The sequence below is a fragment of the Orussus abietinus genome, unplaced genomic scaffold (assembly GCF_000612105.2).
Source record: "Orussus abietinus isolate OABI.00-Male unplaced genomic scaffold, Oabi_2.0 scaffold410, whole genome shotgun sequence".
Lineage (NCBI taxonomy): Eukaryota > Metazoa > Arthropoda > Insecta > Hymenoptera > Orussidae > Orussus > Orussus abietinus.
The window spans coordinates 1-20,985 of NW_019394552.1; the positions used below are offsets into that span (position 1 = coordinate 1).

The 20,985-nt window shown below is 38.3% G+C and overlaps 1 protein-coding gene across 1 annotated transcript in view; it reads right to left on the reverse strand.

The window, feature by feature from the left end:
• Positions 1 to 3,503: 3,503 nt before the first annotated feature.
• LOC111674011 overlaps positions 3,504 to 20,985 on the reverse strand; it is a 46,650-nt gene continuing 29,168 nt past the window's right edge. Inside the window, exon 2 of the mRNA XM_023432676.1 lies at positions 3,504 to 3,770. Within this exon, the coding sequence (XP_023288444.1) occupies positions 3,504 to 3,770 (267 nt within the window). The remainder of the gene's footprint in view (positions 3,771 to 20,985) is intronic.

Here is a 20,985-nt window from a genome sequence, read left to right on the forward strand (position 1 = left end):
TGAAATTTCATGAGCACCACGTTCTTCCTTAGGCCCTCCATAATCACGTGCTGAAGTTAAGGTATTCGGTGCACTTAATTTGGGGAAAAGTTTTATAAATATTTTGACGTTTATATGTATCTTTCATATCACCTTAAAATGTTGAATTTGTTAATAGCAGGAAGGAAACAAGAAATAGGTTATTTCACGTGGTTACACATATGACATACATTACCGTTTAGATATGTTTAGGAACAGGGCCTTTTCCCTGTACTGGATGATAATACATTTTAGTTATTAATTTATTTCTTAGTTTCATTTATTCAATAACTGATTTATTATTTTATGTTCTAGTTTCTTGAGTCTCCGTGACTAGTACTGCGACAATTTCTTTCATTGGTTTGTTCTTCACGAAATGTAGGAATTTACCCAGTCCCAAAACCCCCGAGCAATACTAAACCCTGTTAAAAAAACAAAGATATAGTAATTTTATAACAAACCTTTAGGAAGTTTTATTCAGACATGGTAAACCGATTTCATACCATTTTTATTATATACTTTAAAGATACATGTTATATACTCAGAGAATAAGTGTATTAATTTTACGAAATTTCCGAGAATTACCCCACGATGCATCAAATTATACATTTATTTCAAAATTAGTACTAAATACCTACTTCCTATTAAGACATGTTTAGAATTTAACTACACCTTATGCCCTATAGGTGTATGAATGCAATGAATATCTTCACCGGTATACATTGTCCATAACACTGAAAAAACCTGTCTGAATATACATTACAGATAGAAAATAGTAATCAAACGGCAAAACTAACAAATAACGAAGACGCGTTGCATCCCGCGATTGCGACACTTACGCGTAATCGACAAGAACGAGCCCAGAAAACAAAATTCCTGCGGTGGGAGACACTCGCCAAAAAAGAGGAGTTCATCCCGTTGCATCCCGCGATTGCGACACTTACGCGTGATCGACGAGAATGAACTCAGAAAACAAAATTCCTGCGGTGGGACACTCGTCAAAAAAGAGGAGCTCGACCCTCGGAAGACGAGAGGGACCAACGACGCAGAAGATGAAAGGCCAAGACGGAAACGTCGGAGACCCTGAGGTGCCCCAGAGGGAAGCTCGTCAGTCGTCACGACCGGAATCGATTGTCTCGGCGACGTGAAGCGAGAGAGAAAAAAGGCTGATGAGATTTACCGGGACGTCGTCGTCGTCGTCGTAGACGTCCTTGCGTCGTCGTCGAGTCGTCAGCGACGTCGTATCGACTGAAAGATAGTTCAGTAGGTCACAGGTGCGGCTCGTAACCCCGAACCTCGCACCTACACGGTGGGCTAGGGTGTGTGGATGTAGAAGGTATATAAGGTCGAAGGATACATGTACGGGACCGGCTACATGACCATGTAGACGAGCATGTATACGACGGTCCGTAGATGGGAGGACGAGACCGGGTCTCTGTCTATCCGGTACCCTACCAGCTACCGAGTTACGTGGATTTAACGTTCTAGATGATGAGCACGTTTAGGGAGGAACGTGGTTTTCCCCGGATGTCTTTGATGGCTCGTCTCCGTGGGCTTTCGATGTGGAGACGAAACGGGAAGTTTGGATGATCCAGTTTTGTAGGAAGATCAGGGAACTCCCTCCTACCAATATTGTAGACCTGACTTTTTAGACGATGGCCACGTTACGGAAGGGGTGCGATTTTCCTTGGGTGTTTGACAGCTCGTTTCCGTGGGCTTTCGATGTGGAGACGAAGCGGGAAGTTTGAATGATCCAGTATTGTAGGAAGATCAGGGAACTCCCTCCTACCAATATTGTAGACCTCACTTTTTAGATGATGGCCACGTTACGGAAGGGGTGCGATTTTCCTTGGGTGTTTGATAGCTCGTCTCCGTGGACTTTCGATGTGGAAACAAAGCTGGAAGTTTGGATGATCCGGTATTGCGAGAAGATCAGGGAACTCCCTCCTACAAATATTATAGACCTGACTTTTTAGGTGATGACCACGTAACGGAAGGGACGCGATGTTCCTCGGACGAGACTGAGTCTCTGTCTATCAATTACCCTCCTAGATACCATGTTAAGTCGATGTAACTTTCTAGATGATGAGCACGTTTAGGGAGGGATGTGGTTTTTCCTCGGATGTCTTTGATGGCTCGTCTCCGTGGACTTTCGATGTGGAGACGGGAAGTTTGGATGATCCAGTTTTGTAGGAAGATTAGGGAACTCCCTATTACCAATATTATCGTCCTGACTTTTTAGATGATGACCACGTAACGGAAGGGACGCGATTTCCCTCGGACGAGACTGAGTCTCCGTCTATCAATCACCCTTCATGGTAGTTGTACCGACGTAACATGGCATCTAGATACCATGTTCTGTCGAAGCAACTTTCTAGATGATGAGCACGTTTTGGGAGGGATGTGGTTTTCTTCGGATGTGTTTGATGGCTCGTTTCCGTGGACTTTCGATGAGAAGACAAAGCTGGAAGTTTGAATGATCCGGTATTGCGAGAAGATCAGGGAACTCCCTCCTACCAATATTGTAGACCTGACTTTTTAGATGACGGCCACGTTACGGAAGTGGTGCGATTTTCCTTGGGTGTGTTTGACAGCTCGTTTCCGTGGATTTTCGATGAGGACACAAAGCTGGAAGTTTGAATGATCCGGTATTGCGAGAAGATCAGGGAACTTCCCCCAACAAATATTATAGATCTGACTTTTTTTAGATGATGACCGCGTAACGGAAGGGACGCGATTTTCCTCGGACGAGACTGAGTCTCCGTCTATCAATCACCCTTCATGGTAGTTGCACCGACGTAACATGGCATCTAGATACCATGTTACGTCGACGCAACTTTCTAGATGATGAGCACGTTTAAGGAGGGATGTGGTTTTCTTCGGATGTGTTTGATGGCTCGTTTCCGTGGACTTTCGATGAGGAGCCGAAGCTTGAAGTTTGGATGATCCGGTATTGCAGGAAGATTAGGCAATTCCCTGTCATAAATATTATGGACCTGCCTTTGTACACAATAACCGCGTAACGGAAGGGGTGCGATTTTCCTAGGACGCGTTTGATGGATCGTATTCCTGACTTTTTGATGAGCCGAAGCTGAAAGTTTGGATGATTTTGCACGAAGACCAGGCAATTTCTGCCACACGCCATCACTAGGGGTGGCGATTTACCCCTTTAGGGGTGAGGAAAAAAATTGAAATTTGGTTTTTCTGCGAGCAATTAGCAATACATTCTGGTATATAATTCATCGATGAACATTTATTTAATAATTGTTTTTTATTGTGGCAGTGCTAGCTTTATATAAAGCTGACATCACCATCATTTTTCGGAAAAGTATAGCAGCAAAAAATTTTTCTTGCGCAATAAAATAGCAATAAATTAGCAAGAAATTTTGCAAGAAATTTTATTGAATTGTGCTATAGTGGCAATTCCAGCTTTATATACATAAATCAGGCTGGTGATGATAAAAAGAGTCTTACAGGAAAATTAATCAATTCTCTATAACACCCTTCCAGTAATCGTAATGTGTATCCGTATCTTTATAGATGGTGTGAGCACGTACCGAAAAGGAGGTGGCGATTTTCCCTGGACGTGTTCGATCTACCTGGTGATTCGTTTCTTCGGCTTTTTGGTGGCCCTTTGAATCTTGGAAATCCAGAATGGGGGTCCAGGAAAGAGATTCGGTCTCCCCCAGGAAATCGATTCGACCCGAAGCGTGCATCAGGCTGTTCGAAGTTACTCGTTCTCGAGGAGAGATCTTAAAAATAAAAGGAAGAGGAAACATATAAAATTCAACTCGTGAAATTCCAGACTCTGTACGAGTAGGTTGTACCTCGAAAACGGGAAAGAATAAAAAACAGGGATACCGAAATACGGCGAGTTAAAAATCTACGCTTAAGGACGACTTGTCAATAAAAATATAACGAGGGTGATTATAACAAAATCAAAAATTCTGCAGGATTAGCCCTATGAAATAATTACGATTTTCCGACGAGGGAAAATATAATAAGAAATGATGAAGTTAAAGGAAATAAGCTCAAATTTCTGACTTGATATTAAAATGCAGATCAATTTCTAATGGGGCCAATAGTAACTTTTTTATCAGTGGCGGCACCAAATCTACGATGCACGATATCAATCTAATGTCTCAAGCTGAAGAATGACAAAAGATTAAATCAGCGAAAGGGTCATTGTAAACAGTTCATTAACGTCCAAGACAACATGGACAAGAAAGCTAAAGATAAAAACTATGCAAATCACCGATCAACATTCATAGTTTAAGGTGATGTGAAAGTAGCCTCGAAGAGGTTTTGTTTATGAAACATTTCTCTGAACTGGATTTGCCGAATCGTTTTAAACATTACTATGGGAATATGGGGACTATAAGGAAGGTCCTGATACTCATGAAATTTCAATATTTTTTTAAAATTTGTTTTCAGGTATTTTTTAAATTTTGTATAAGAAATGTAATTTCATGAATCTCAGGACCTTCTCTATAGACTTCATATTCACGTTGTAAAATTTGAAACAATTCGGTACACCCAGTTCAGCGAAAAGTTTCATGAATGATCGAAACCTCAGATGCTACTTTTATATCCCCTTACGGTGATATGAAATTGTGATATATATTATACGTACCAAAAAGTCAGAATATTTATAAAACTTTTCTCCAAACTGGGTGCACGGAATTACCTGAAACTTTAACACGTGATTATGGGGGCTCTAAGGAAGAACGCGACCCTCGTGAAATTTAATTTTTCATAAAAAATGTCGCCTTCGTTCTAGCCTAGGCTAAATGCAAAATTTTTGTTGGAAAAATGAAATTTCACAAGCATCACGTTTTTCTTTAGAGCTTCCATAATCACATGTTAAAGTTTCAAATGAGTTGGTGCACCCAGCTTGGAATGAAGTTTTGTAAATATTTTAACGTTATGATATATAGAATGACCCTTTCATGTCACCTTAAGGTGATATGAAAGCATGATATGTACGTACCAAAAAGTCAGAATATTTATAAAACTTTTCTCCAAGCGGGGTGCACCGAATTACCTGAAATTTTAACACGTGATTATGGAGGCTCTAAAGAAGAACGCGCTGCCGGTTTTCGAACAAAAAGAAAAATATATATATCTTTTTTTGATTCTTGTCCAAGATAAATGCAAAATTTTTGTCGAAAAATGAAATTTTAGGAGCACTGCGTTCTTCTTTAGAGCTTCCAAAATCACGTGTGAAAGTTTCAGATAATTCGGTGCACCCAGTTTGGAGAAAACTTTGATAAATATGTTGACTTTTTGGTACGTATATATCACACTTTCATATCACCTTAAGAGAACGTAAAGAGATAACGATTCCATATTGTTTTAGAAAATATTAATAATTACCAAGACATAGCCCTAGCTCTTTCTGTCGCGCTAAACGATACACGTAGTTACCAGATATACAAAATTTGACTTTTAGTTATTGTTTATCAATTTCTTGGCAAGTAATTTGCCACACAACGAACGGCTAGGCAAACGCTGTTTGCATACGTCGTTTGAAAGGTTTTCAACCCCAACAATTTAGAGATCAAACAGTGAAGAGCACTTGGAAAGAATTCGAATGACTTCGAGGAAACGATTCGCTCGTTCCGTAATTTCCTGGGTATTACCATCGGAATTACACAACATTTCTATGCCAGTTTCTCCCGGGGGATGAATATAATTTCAGCGCTCGCGTGTACAGCACTTTTCGAAGGATCCATTGCGGTGCACTCGCTCTCTGAAAATGCTGTAGGCACCACACTCGAGCGGGCTCGTTCTCGCGAAATTCTCCTAACAGTTGTACAATTGTTACTTCGGGTAAACGCAGGCATTGAGCTCTGTGAGCGTCCTCCAGTTCGGAAGTGATGCGGTTGGGAGTTCGAGGACTGGACTAATATTGCAGAGGAAAGTTCACGGGAGGATTGGAGCTAAATTAGTGCTGGTCTCGCTGGAAATTCGGATGTTCCCTGGCGGACGTGAATGCAGATGTGAATCAGAGGTTCGAATATACGAATAAGAGACCTTTCCTGCGGATATGATGCGAATTGATTGGTAGGTTCAAATCGGAGGTGAGAATATACATTTCCATTTCTTCTTCTTCTTCTTTTTTTTTTTTTTCATTTAAGCAGATACTAGTAGGATCGCACTAGGGCTAACAATATATTCCTTAGGACTGGATCGTGAAATATACGTACCCATTTTTTTTTTTTTTTTTCATTTAAGCAGATACTTATAATAGTGGGATAGAGCTAGGGCGAACAAAATATTCCTTATCAATGTTGTTTATTTTCGTTAAGTGGATGCCATTTATCGGCTAGGACTGAATCGTGAAATATACGCTCCCATATTTTTTTTTCATTTAAGCAGATATTTAATAGTCGGATCGCACTAGGGCGAACAATATATTCCTTATCAATGTTGTTTATTTTCTTTAATTGGATGCCATTTCTTGGCTAGGATTGGATCGTGAAAGTATGTATAAGTACGTAAAACTACGTACTCGTTGTGGCTATTACTTTCAATTTCAGTAATCAAGCGGATTTTCGATCTTATTATCGATTTTATTATTTAAGAGTACCTAAAACCCATTTCATTTGAATAAATAACGTAAGTAGATCTCGGTGGAATCGTAACAGCGATATTTGCCGATCGATTAGGGATTTCGGCGTCCACGTACCTTCCAAAAGAATCGATCCTTTCAATCCCCCAGACCGATCACATTTAAAAGAGTACCTAAAACCCATTTGATTTGAATAAACAACGTAAGTAGATCTCGGTAGAATCGTAACAGCGAAATTTGCAGGCCGATTAGAGATTTCAATGTCCACGCGTCTTCCGAAAGGATCGATCCCTTTGAATTTCTAGATTGATCTTATTATTTAAGGGTGCCTAAAACCCATTTCATTTGAATAAACAACGTAATTAGATCTGGGTAGAATCGTAATGGCAAAATTTGCCGGCCGACCCGAGATTTTGGCGTCCGCGTACCTTCCAAAAGGATCGATCCTTTCAATCCTCTAGACCGATCTCATTTAAAAGAGTACCTAAAACCCATTTCATTTGAATAAACAACGTAAGTAGATCTCGGTAGAATCGTAATGGCGAAATTTGTCGGCCGATCTGAGATTTCGGCGTCCATGTACCTTCCAAAAGGATCGATCCTTTCAATCCTCTAGACCGCTCTTATTTAAAAGAGTACCTAAACCCCATTTCATTTGAATAAACAACGTAAGTAGATCTCGGTGGAATCGTAATGGCGAAATTCGCCGGCCGATCCGAGATTTCGGCGTCCACGTGTCTCCGGACTGGTCCCGGTGCGTTCGAGACCTTCGTCGTGGAACTTCCTCGTTATAAATCGGGCCACTTCTGACCCAGAAACCTCCCGGGAGGAGTGTCGGACGGCGTCGACGTCGCGGGGGCGTCCGGCCTCGGACCGGCCGGATTTGCGTCACGGATGCGAGGGCCGGAAAGGGGGACCGGCGAACCTGGAGGAGCTTTCGAGTGTATTTACGTGCGTCGAATATCGAGAGGCGGCGGCGACTACGGAAGGCTGCGAGGACTTATCGGACGATGCGCGCGGGCGGGACCGATGGAACTCCACACTTGACATGCTTTCCTGGCTGGACCGATAAGGGATCGGCAGAAAGCAAAAGGAGCGAGACGTCGCGGATGGAATGATTGATTTCCATGGATGTTTCGAATTTTTAAAACTAATTCTTGATGACATTAAGAGACATTTTGATGATCGTGATAAGAAAATGGATCTCCACACTTGATATGCTTTCCTGGCTGGACCGATAAGGGATCGGCAGAAAGCAAAAGTAGCGAGACGTCGCGGATGGAATGATTGATTTCTATGGATGTTTTTTTTTAATTTTTTAAATTTTTTAAATTAATTTTTGATGACATCAAGTGAGATTTTGATGATCGTGATAAGAAAATGGAACTCCACACTTGACATGCTTTCCTGGCTGGACCGATAAGGGGTCGGCAGAAAGCAAAAGGAGCGAGACGTCGCGGATGGAATGATTGATTTCCATGGATGTTTCGAATTTTTCTAATTAATTCTTGATGACATTAAGTGAGATTTTGATGATCGTGATAAGAAAATGGAACTCCACACTTGATATGCTTTCCTGGCTGGACCGATAAGGGGTCGGCAGAAAGCAAAAGGAGCGAGACGTCGCGGATGGAATGATTGATTTCCATGGATGTTTCAAATTTTTCAAATTTTATGAAGTTAGGAACAACGAATTTGCGTTAACACTAGAACTACCAAGAACAATCAAAATGACTGGTTTCAAATGGCCCATTCTATATAAAAAAAATCCGCCGGTAGTTCTAGTGTTAAAGAACATGAATTACAGGTGGATCGTTAATTTATGGTAATTCTTGATGATATCAAGTGAGATTTTGATGATCGTGATAAGATAATGGAACCTCGTGCTTGATATGCTTCTCTGGATTGATAAGGGATCGGCGGAAATCAAAACGTGCGAGACGTCGCGGATGGAATGATTGATTTCTATGGATGTTTCGAATTTAAACAAAAATTGGAAAGGGAAGGAACAACGAAGTAGCGTTAAGGAACATGAGTCACTTGTAAATTATTCATTAATTTTAGATACCGTAATATTTACGGTAAGAAGGTGGAATCTAGATGATCAGGAAAAATTGCACATTGATAAGGCGGAACTTCGCACTTGACACGAATTGCTTCTCCGATTGATAAGGAATCGGGAAGAGCAAAAGGAGTGCGATGTCGCGCGAGAAGTTATCAACGGATTAATTAGTGTTCGGAATAAAAAAACATTAACAACTTATGAAATAATGCGTTACGAAACGGATGAGTAAATTTTGAATTATACAACAATTTTAATACATTAGTTTGAGACAGGTATTGACGTTAAGAAAGTAAAGTGAAATCGGATTATCAGAAAGAGATGCGCTTTTATGAGATGGATAGGAAAGGTCCTTAATTGACATCTTCCCTGAATGGATTGATAAGGGATCGGCAAGAAGAAAAAGAAGCGCACGTCACGGAAAGAATTATTCATTTTGATAGACATTTAGACTCGTTAAGATTTGTTAATAACATTAGGGATGACGATGAATGCCGCCAGGAGACGTAAATCAATCCTCGTTGAAAATTAATGAATCTTAGGAAGGGTACAAAAATCTAAAAAATAAAATCATTATTTATGACTGTATTTATTTAGTATGTTTATTTCATACTCTTTTTAATGGCAGGTTAGTAGGGTGAGGCCGGTGTTATCAAGAAAATAAGTCCATGACCCGATTCGCTTGGACTGATACGGCATCGGCAAAAAATAATATCAGTAAAAGGAAGTATCCTTTAAAAATATCCGAAAAAATTCCGAAAACTTTCGTTTCGTCTCTAAATTAAGCATTTATAATTTCTCATGCTTTGTCGTAAAATACCTTAAAAGGTTTTGGTTCCGCATAGTTAATATTTAGCATACAGAATATGTAACCATATAAACGACCACCTGTAATATGTGGGAGCAAAATTACAAAAGATTTGACTTATCTATTAATATTTTTTGTTGCAACTCTTTCCATATTTGATAAAGTGGCTTTTTGAAATCATCGAACGCTATCGAAAATCAATGAAAATAGTAATTTCTGACCAAGTAAATTTATTTACTTATCATGGACTAGAACCAACATGGCGTGGTCCGGGCACGTTTTCGATGTTTTACGCTTCTTGGAAGCTTAGAATCGAAAATGAATATATCTATAAACAAATTTGAAATAAATTGAAATTTCATGAGTTTCAGGACCTTCCCTATAGTCTCCCTATTCACGTTGTAAAGTTTCAAACTATCCGGTAAACCGAGTTGGGAGAAAAGTTTTATAAATAAAACCTCTTCGACGCCACTTTCACATCACCTTAACGCTGTGAATAGGTACGAGCCCCCTTAAACCCTTTTGCCGAACGACGTGCAACCTTGTGAATTAATTTTCGAGAAGCCGAGCAGGAGGAAATCGTTTTGCGAGGATTTCCAGGATTCTCGGCGAGGAGGAAAGTCGCGAATTCCCGAGGGGGAGGACCGAAGGAACCGGAATGGCTGCCCTTCCGGGCACCGGCGGTGATTTATGCGCGGCTAATAAAACGCGTAATTGTTCGGGAGATATAATTACGGGGAAGAAAGATGGCCGTCGGACTTTAGGCCGAGCGTGGTTACGACTTTACGAACCGCGACTCGGAGAAAACCGAGCGAGAGCCTTCCAAATGAGGACGAAGATGAAGTCGGGCCTCGAGAATTCCATCTGATCTGGATTGAATAATTCTTCGCACTCCATATTTCATTATTTCTCTTCAATTTTCATCTCTGTTTATATTTCCCTTCCGACGTTCTGAATTGAATTGTCTGGAACTTTGATTTCTGATTTTTAAACGTTCCTTTTAACAGTCTGGAATTAATTTTTTTTAATTTTAGATAAGAATACAGATGAACTTTAATTCGATCTGATCTGGATTGAATAATTCTTCGCAATCCATATTTCATTATTTCTCTTCAATTTTCATCTCTGTTTATATTTCCCTTTCGACGTTGTAAATTGAATTGTCTGGAACTTTGATTTCTGATTTTTAAACGTTCCTTTTAAAAGTCTGGATTTAATTTTTTTTTAATTTTAGATAAGAACGGAGATGAACTTTAATTTATCAAACCTCGATCGAATTTCCCAGCGCCTTTCGTATCATCTTAAGTAATGGTAAATAGTTTTGCTTTCTTTACTGTAATCATAACTAACAATATTTCAGATTATAAATTTCACGGTACAAACGCGGCAGACATATTTACATTATTATAAAAACAGCAAAGAATTGATACGAATATTCGTTTATTTAATAATAATTACCCTTGTCCAGAATTTCCAAACATTTTCGACAGTTCAGAATAATCTATATAATAATTAGTCCACTCACTTCGGTCTATATTTTCCAAAGGTACATAAATCTTCTCTCTCGCATCAATAACCAGGTAACGGATAAACAAATAAAAGGATTAACTTTCCATTTAGTTATCACATTTCCTTTTTGTTTCCAGAAACGTAAGTGTACCCCGAGCCACCCAACTTTCTCGGTAATCAGCGACGGATTAATTTCGTTAATTATTAGGAAAAACATGTTAACGAGGTTTTCTCTTGCGTAAACCCTGGGGAGTGGATAAACGACGAGGGGAGTCCTTCGTTAAGGATATTTCCTGGTCTAGCCTTTCTCGGGGGGAATAATTGCAGGAAGGATCTCGGGCTTGCACTCGATGCATTCGACTAGGTGGAATCGAGGTTTACTCCATCCTCCCGTCGAGTGCTAATTTATTGTAATAATCGAGGGTACGAGAGCCTCCTCCACGCTCGCTTTCGCCAGACAAAGGCGGAAATCTCTTACGTGGAAGGGAAAAATCTTCGAGGAGATATATTCTCGGCATAGAAACTCATAAGCCCGGCTGGGACCGAGTTCGTTTGCCTCATTGATACGAAGCAGGAAATCGAAATTCAGGGAAAAGTCTCACGCTCGAAAGTCGGATTCAAAATGAGAAGAGTTACCTAAGAGAGAGTGGTGGGAATGTGCGTCGTCTGAACGAATTTATTTATTTTTTGAGGAAGTTATTGATTGCACGAACTTGAGTCATTAATGAAAGAAGAGGTGAGAGAACTTTTTAATGAGTTACTAATTGAAAGGACTGAATCTCTAATTATTGAAGTGCGATTACGGGATACAAACATCATTTGTATCTTACATATTTATTACAATGTTGGGGAGATTGGAATACATGGAATTATTCCCGTAAACAAAGGTGTAGTTTCTTTAAAAAAATTGATATTGAATTTCTACTTGCAGTGGATACAGAGAAATATGAAGTTACGTCAGTTACCTAAGAGAGAGAATGCGCATCGGCTGAATGTATTTATTTATTTTTTAAGGAAGTTATTGACTGCACGAACTTCAGTCATTAATGAAAGAAGTAAGAAGTGAGGGAACTTTTTAATGAGTTACTAATTGAAAGCGCTGAATCTCTAATTATTGAAGCGGGATTAAGGGATACAAGCATCATTTGTATCTTCCATATTTATGACAAATGTTTGAAGGATTGGAATATATGGAATTTTTCCTGGAAATAAAGGGGTGGTTTCCTTAAAAAAATTGATATGGAATTTCCCTTTTTGATGCACACAGAAAAATATGAAGTTCGCAAGATGAAACATCTCTGATGGGAAGTGACCCTGCGGGATGAGTTTTTGTATTTATTCGAATGCTAGTTAAATGACATGCAAAATGTCATGACTGACCAAAGATTAGGGTTAACATGCAAATATCTTCCGAGGGACCAGAGATTGGTGTTACGATTTTTTGTCAACAATTTGTCTGATTATTTCTCAACGTGCACTTCTAGATAAACGGAATACGTTTCAAATCATACATACACCGGGAAAAAGGATTCATTGAGACAAAGGAATACTTCTTTGAATAGTACCGAAGACATATTTTGTTAATCCAAGAATAATTGGATTCGAATAAATCTTCACAATTCCAAATAAACGTTGCCTACAATTTATTCGAGTTTATTTAACTCTTTGGCTACTAAAAGCGCCTAAAGGCGTCCGACGTTTGGTCCAATATTGCCTGCACGGTTAGACGAATTTCGCCCATATGTCGAAATGGCTCCGTGTTCAAAGGGTTAAGTCGAACAAGTACTTTTTGAATTGACGAAATATTTCGTTGGTTTAATTCTATACGGCATGTAAAAACATTCCACCTAAAATTCATAAATCTGCAAAAATTCCATCACTCATCCCCGATCGGTCTTACCATTTTTTCTTTTTCTCAGCAATTTCTTTCACCAATTCACGACTTGCACTTCCTAGACGAACGCAACATGGCGTGCGAACCCGCTTTGTTCGAAATTCACCGAACAGTCGACGTCGGAAGCGTCGCGATGTGCACTTCCTCCGTCCCCACCGGCGTCGAGGACCTCCTTCCGGTTGCAGGGATTTTTTTTAATCGTCCCGCTCTTAATTTAGGAATCCCCCTTTCGAAGGCTCGGCAAAGAGTAACGAGAGCTCGCCGGGAAGGAGAGCTCCGCAAAGAGAGGTCGCATCGTGAACGCCGCTCCATTAAAAGCATTAAACGCGGAATCAATTAAGTCGTCGGCGTGTAAAATAAAATTGGAAAAGGGGAAATCAAATCAACGAGGATATCCCGCCTATGGAAGGCTTTGATGGCTCCCAAGTTCGATGTTCGGTGTCGATCGAAGAAAGCACTTCCGCCATTGATTCGGTTCGCGGAAATGAATAATTGGACGGCCCGTGGAAAGTGCAGCTTTCGCCCTATTGGAAAAATCGAAAGAGGGTTCGATGTACCATTTACAGTATCCCAGAATGGGAAAATGTATACCGACGCTTCGTCGAATGGAGGTCGAAAACCTTCCACTTGCGTTTTTCTGTAAGAATTTATCATTCTTTTAAAAGAGGAAATTATGAGCTTTTATCGAGAGCTTTTAATGAAAAATCGAAACAGGGCTCGGCCGAATCAGGCTTCTTCGAACCTAAAACCTTCCATTTGTGTGTTTCTTTAATAATTTATTGTCATTTTTATAAAAGAGAAAATTATGAGCTTTTATTTAAAGCTTTTAATGAAAAATCGGAACAGGGTTCGGTGCACCATTTGCAGTATTTCAGCCGAATCAGGCTTCTTCGAACCTAAAACCTTCCATTTGTGTGTTTCTTTAATAATTTATTGTGATTTTTATAAAAGAGAAAATTATGAGCTTTTATTTAAAGCTTTTAATGAAAAATCGGAACAGGGTTCGGTGCACCATTTGCAGTATTTCAGAATGGGAAAATGTGTACCGACGTTTCGTCGAATGGAGGTCGAAAACCTACCACTTGGGTGTTTCTTTAATAATTTATTGTCATTCTTATAAGAGAAAATCATGCGCTTTTATGAATAAATCATCCCACGTTCCTTAAATATCAATGTGATATTTTCAAACTTGTTTAAATGTGTTTACAACACCGTTAAAAATGTAAACGTGCAATTTAAGTACAACAAAATTGTATCAAAGTTGCAAATTTGATGATTGAAATTTCTAAGTATTGTTTGTAAATGTACGAACGAGTTTGTTAAATTAAAAAGCACGTATATTACATGAATTTAATCATGTATTAAAAATGTGGCACGTCATTTCTACTTAAAACATGCAATGCATGGCTCATAAATTGATTCCAGTTTTTTTTAACAATATAACATTAAGACGAAGCCGCGTACCTCTTCCAATACAAGATCTAAATAATTTTTGGTGGTAATATAGTACTGCAAAGCACATTTCGTAAAAATAAAAAAAACAAAAAAAAACTGAATCTCTTCCATATAAATACGGTCCGCAATTCTATTCAAGACATGAAATTTTCTCTCATAAATAAAATATAAAATTATCTTTCGACGTTACTTAACGTTGATAATTTAAGTAAATAATTTTAACAAATAGCATGAGTAAAAGGAACACGACCGAGTCCGGGAATATCTTCGCAAATAAAAAATAAAAAAAAAAAAGAAAAGAAATTATAAGGATGACGCCATACGATATAAATGCAATTAATTTTACGCCTTGAATAGGAAGCACTTTCGGAACGAGGTTTATATTTTATGTGGCCATTTTTCATGTCCAATTCAATTAAAATGCCCCCCGGGTCATCATCGATTTCCATTTGAGTGCGTATAAATGCAGGTTTTCGGAGTTGCGTTGGCCCTTGGCGGAATAATCCGAGCTGAGCCCGGGGATTAGATCAGGAAGCCATTCATCGAAGCGCCTTTCGAATGATTTAACGATCGGCCGACACTTGGAAAGGTCCGAAGCAACGTAACCGGGAAACGATCGCCCCCTCGGGCTACGCCGTTTGTCCAACACCGATCGCCATTGTCATCGGATTGTTGGACCGAGTTTCCGGTTGGTCAACGCTTCGTAAGCGAGACCTCGTTGGGCCCTCGCAAGGTGATTCGACTTTGTTGGCTTTGATTGTCGTTTCTTCACCGGTAAGGAGGATTTGCGACATAATTGGAGGAGGTGCAAGTGGAGGAATCAAATATTTTTCCGTTATTTATGGAAATAACTGGAGAATATCGAACAATATTTATTCTAACCGTTGAAGGTAATTAGGAGATTCTGTAAAATGTTTCGGGTTTATTTCTTAAGACGATGTCTACAAAAAAAAGGGCTTTCGATTGCAAGTTAATTCCGATTTTTATTTTTTTATTTTTTTTTCATAGCTTAGGAAGATCTTTGCCACGTAAATGGTAGTTCCTAAATTGGCAGAATTGAATATTTTCTTAATAATCATTTGAGGTAATTAGATAAGCTTAAACAATATTTTTAATTTACTTTTTAGAGTATGGAAAACGAATCGCCTGGTGATTCATCGGTAAGGAGGATTTGCGACATAATTAGAGGAGGTGCAAGTGGAGGAATCAAATATTTTTCCGTTATTTATGGAAATAACTGGAGAATATCGAACAATATTTATTCTAACCGTTGAAGGTAATTAAGAGATTTTGTAAAATGTTTCGGGTTTATTTATTAAGACGATGTCCACAAAAAAGGGCTTTCGATTGCAAGTTAATTCCGATTTTGATTTTTTTTTCTTTCCATAAATTAGGACGATCTTTGCCACGTAAATGGTAGTCGCTAAATTGGCAGAATGAAATATTTTCTTAATAATTATTTCAAATAGTTAGATAAGCTAAAATAATATATTTAATTTACTTTTTAGAGTATGGAAAGCGAATCGCACAGTGATTCATCGACAAGGAGGATTTGTGACATAATTAGGGGTAGTCCAATTGCCGGAAGCAAATATCGTTATGTAATTTCTGGAAGTAACTGAAGTAATATCGAAGAATATTTCTCGTAACTTTTTGAAGGAATTGGGATATACTGAAATATATTTCAGACTTACTTTTTTAAACGAATTGCACAAGATAGAAAAGTGGTTTGAATAATAGGTTTCGATTGTAAGATTTTGATTTCTTTGCCGGCAATGAGGATGTTTGCAGCGTAATTGGAGGTCGTCTAATTGGTGGAATTAAGAACTTTTGTGAAATCCTTGGGGATAATTATGGAGTACTGTACAATATTTCAGACTCACTTTTTAGAGCCTTGTAAATGAGTCGCAGTTGATTCGGATTGTCATTTCTTCATGGGTAAAGAGTATGGGTATGTTTGCGACTTAAGAGGCGGTCGTTAAATTGGAGGAATTATATATTTTTTTGTAACCTTTGGGATAATTAGGGAGTACTGCGCAATAATTCACATTTATTTTTTAAAGCATTGTAAATGATCGCACCGTGATTTAACTCTGAGTGGCTTTGATTTTCATTCCTTCATCGGTAAGGATGTTTATAACGTAAATTGAAGGCTGTCTCATTGGGGAATTAAATACTTTTGCGTAATTTTTGGAAATAATCAGGGAGTACCGAACAAGATTTCAAATTGATTTTGTAGACCTCCGTGAAGGAATTGTAAGGTGATTCGACTTTAGTTCGCCATGATTCTCATTTCTTCGGCATTAAGAAGGATGTTTGCAATTAATTGTCAAAAATGTTAAATAATGGAGGTAAACTCGATATAATACAAAATATTTTCGTATAACCTTCGGAGATAATTCATGAACTGCTGGAGCTTCATGAACTGACTTGAGAACATAATCATTAATTTGTTTCTAGTTACAAATCAACAACCATTCTATAAAAGTCTGACTTTACAATGATTTACACAAAATGTGAAATCGTTCTACTTTTAGACGATTAAAAGCGAATATGTAAAATCATTCCTCTACTCATTTTCACTTAAATAAATCTAATAAATAAATGGTTCCCTTTGAACATTCGTTATAAACATTTCGAGAGCTCCAAGAACTGACTTGAGAAAATAATCGGAAACCACATTCTTCGGTAGACTCAGACGGCAGATATGTACTTTCTAGGCAACAAATTAAGCTATATATTACAGATTACATCTGCAATTGTCACATACATGGGAGAAAAGTCTGTACGTGCAGTTACAACGCCTCTTCACCGCCTCCGATCCGCCCAAACTGCAAAAGTCATGACGTAGAAAATGAATTGTATTACAAATGGCGACAGGTGCCGCTCGACCGAACATTATCGAGCCATTGCGATATTTCCTGTAGGCGAATTATTAATAAATGGAAAATACCGAAGTCTACTGCTGCCGTAGTACCAAGCTCTGCGAGCGACCCTCCCAAAAAGAACTGTAATACATACGTGAAATATGTATCGGAGGTTTTATATAAATACCGTATACCAATTCATATTATATAATAGATATGCATTTAATATACGTACTTTTATAATTCTATGTGAGCCGATTGAAAGAATTTCTGATAAAATTTAACGAAATTCCAATTTCATTCGTGCACCTACAAATGTTGCATGTTAATTAAAACCAACAGATCGCATTTGTAATTTTAGGGTGACTTGCATGCTAAATATAATCGATATTAAGAAACATTGTTTAGAATTGAAATCGCAATGTTAAATTTGACATTTTTAGGGAACTGTTTGTTTTAATTATATGCAATTCACAAACATTTTTAACGGTGTAATTTACATCGTTGTATCAAATGTGTCATTTTAGCCATATTCAATGCGGAAATCATGGATTTGTTAATTATTAGTATTCACTCAGGAAATCATGGATTTTAATACACGAAATTGAGTGGAAATCATGAAAACATTGTCACAATTTTAACGCCGACTATCATTTTCTTATCGAATCGCATTGTTGTTTATCATATGAAATCAGAGGCAATCGGTTCTTAATGAACCAAATCGCTTTCATTAATTTCCGAGCGATTAATCCTTCGAATTTTCGGTTAACATCGTATATTTCAATTATATGAAATGTACAAACATTTCTAATGGAGTAATTTAAACCATCGTATCAATTTTAACTTTAGTCAGAGAACAGTCTGATAATGTATTCAAATTTCAATCACTTTTAACAGCGTATTTGTTTCTCATGGGTTAAAGCACCGGGAGAAAAAGACACGTAGGTGTTAGAGAGAGATGAGGGATGTTTGCTTTTGCGGGAATATTTTCCCCAGGAAACTGAAAAATCGCAGGACCTCTGTGAAAAGTTGCACTAATTCCGTCGGTTTGTTTTCACATGGATTCTTGCGTTGATTGACTCTTCTGGGGAGTTTATCAGCCACCCAAATTTCAGGCTCCCGAGATCTCGGATAGAAATTATGAAATCAGGAAACAGAAAAAAAGAAAAAGATGCGTGCGCAGTACTCGGGAAGCACGAGAGAGTGTTATTAATTTTTTTTCCCCTTCGTGAAGTCACTTGTTTCGCATAATTATTTGATTCTTGGAGGCATATTTTCAATGCCTCGGAATTTCAAGGAATTCTTTCGAGCCCAGAAATCTTTAAAAGTAACTAGAAACTTAAAATGCATATATATTACTGTTAACAAATTTTTAATAAACTCTGAATATTGGAAATTATATTCAGATGCGGTATGTGCTGAACTTAAAATACCCTCTTAGATGAATTTAATTCACATGCTTTTTAGTTTTGTAGGGTGGTTTAAACAATTTCTGATTAACTGCCGTACAATTCGAAATTCGTTCATACGTCTGTACTTGTTACGTACTAATCTAAATTATCACATTACATTTGTGACTTTAGCTAAACTTTGAATACTGAAATTGCCTAAAATTTACATTTTTAATATCGTCGTCTAGGTCTTATCGTGGGGGTTCATTTTATGGAAAAATGTTTCGAATTGTTTTTACTCACAATTGGGAGAAGATTTATGACGAAAACCTCCAGATCAAATCTCAAGTACATCCGTCAAGAAAGGTGGGTTTCCAGACACCGACCTTCGAGGCTTTTAAGATTCTCAGATAATAGTTACAAAATTGAGAGGTCACTCCGACAAGCGTTCACAAACACGTACGCATTTTTTGCTCAAGAGCAAATCCCCAATTATTCTTCATTGTTCCTCCCACGACTACATATTGATACCTTCTTGGCTAAAAATACCTCGAAAAAATGAAAAATCTAAATTTACATTCGCCTTTGTTCGTAAGGATTTAATATAGGTATTTTTTTTTATAATTTGAGGGATTATTAATATTGGAGTGCTTTGAAGTTTCTGACGAATGAAGTTGGGTAATTCCGAAGAGAAGCATACAATTAAATGTTTTTAGCTCAAACTTTTGCTAGGCCATTATCAAGTGTCCTCAATAATTGCAGCAAGTAGAACTTCTCGTTATGACTGAATTTTTTTCTGCGGATGGTTGGAGTGCTTTGAAGTTTTTGACATAAAGTTGGGTAATTTCGAAGGGAAGTATACAACAAAATCTTTTTGGCTAAAACGTTTGCTCGGCCATTATCAAGTGTTCTCAATAATTATAGCAAGTAGAACTTCTCGTTATGACTTAATTTTTTTCTGCGGATGGTTGGAGTGCATTGAAGTTTTTTGACGAATGGAGTTGGGTAATTTCGAAGAGAAGCATACAGCAGAATGTTCTTGGATAAAACTTTTGTTAGGCCATTATCAAGTGTCCTCAATAATTGCAGCAAGTAGAACTTCTCGTTATGACTGTTTTTTTTTTGTACGGATGGTTGGAGTGCTTTGAAGTTTTTTGACGAATGGAGTTGGGTCATTTCGAAGAGAAGCAGTGCCCTTTGAATTTCGACAGAGGCAGAGAAGCAGCCAAGGCGAACCGGTCGAGGGGTCACGGTGCGATGGATGTTCGTGCGTTCGTAGTTCCACTCGGAGCGGAAGTCGTACGCACCTTACACGCACCTTGCGAGCACGCGATCGCATCCCGAGACCGCTCGACCTCCATTTCGACTAACCGGGACACCCTTTGTGCCTCTACGAGCCTGAAGAATTTTAATCTGCGAACTATTGAAGGAAATATTCGCAAAGAGACAGAGGCAAAAAGATCGTAGCTCCCTGATCGGCCCTATTCCTAGGATTACTGATTGACTACATTTTCATGTAATTATTCTAGCATTAAATGTACTGCACTGTACGATTAAATAAAAAATAAATAAAAATTTGATTATCGACTGTTATACCTGGTAAAAACAATACAAAGGGTATCCACATTTCCGGGCAATTTTCTTCCTTCGGGAGAAAATCACTTTCCCTGATATCACGAGAGATTTATCCCGTCGAGAGCGGTGATAACGGAGGAAAATTAAATGAGTCCTTTGAAGTCCGGTGTTTACCCGGGTGTAATTAGAAATTTTTCCGGGGATCTACATGCACCGTGAAAGCCGCCCGAGTTGCGCCCTTAATTCCCTCAATTAAGCGACTTTTTCACCCCTTTTCACCGTCCATAACGACTGCATTAAAGTCCAGGGTCACCAAACGCCCCTCCTCGGAATTGACTGCAGAGATCCGGAAAAAAGGGGTTGCGATAAAAAAGTTATTCAAACCAGACCAAGTGGGTTTAACCATTCATGGAGTCTCGCGATCTTGTGGACACGCGATATTAATTAATGCTTTTTATTTAGCGTTTATTGGCGTCAAACGATCGTTCTCGTTTAGTGACGAGGCGATATCAGCTCTGCATTCAAAAAATATATACAGTATTTTTTTACAGCACGAGATAATTATTTTTTGAAAATTCCCTTCGAAAGAAAACAATATTCAGAGAATCTGTTCACGTCCTGGGGCAATCTCGGGAAGTTTGAACGGATGTGTAAAATTTTAATTAAATTACATGAAATTTATACAATTTCAATAATCTGAACTATATTCATACGTATTAAGATAGTATCATTCAACCATATATAAGATGGCAATAACACATTTTATTTTTGATTTATAGGTTTATTTACTTAATAGTTTAGTTATCTGCTTATATATAGCAGTTTATTAAGT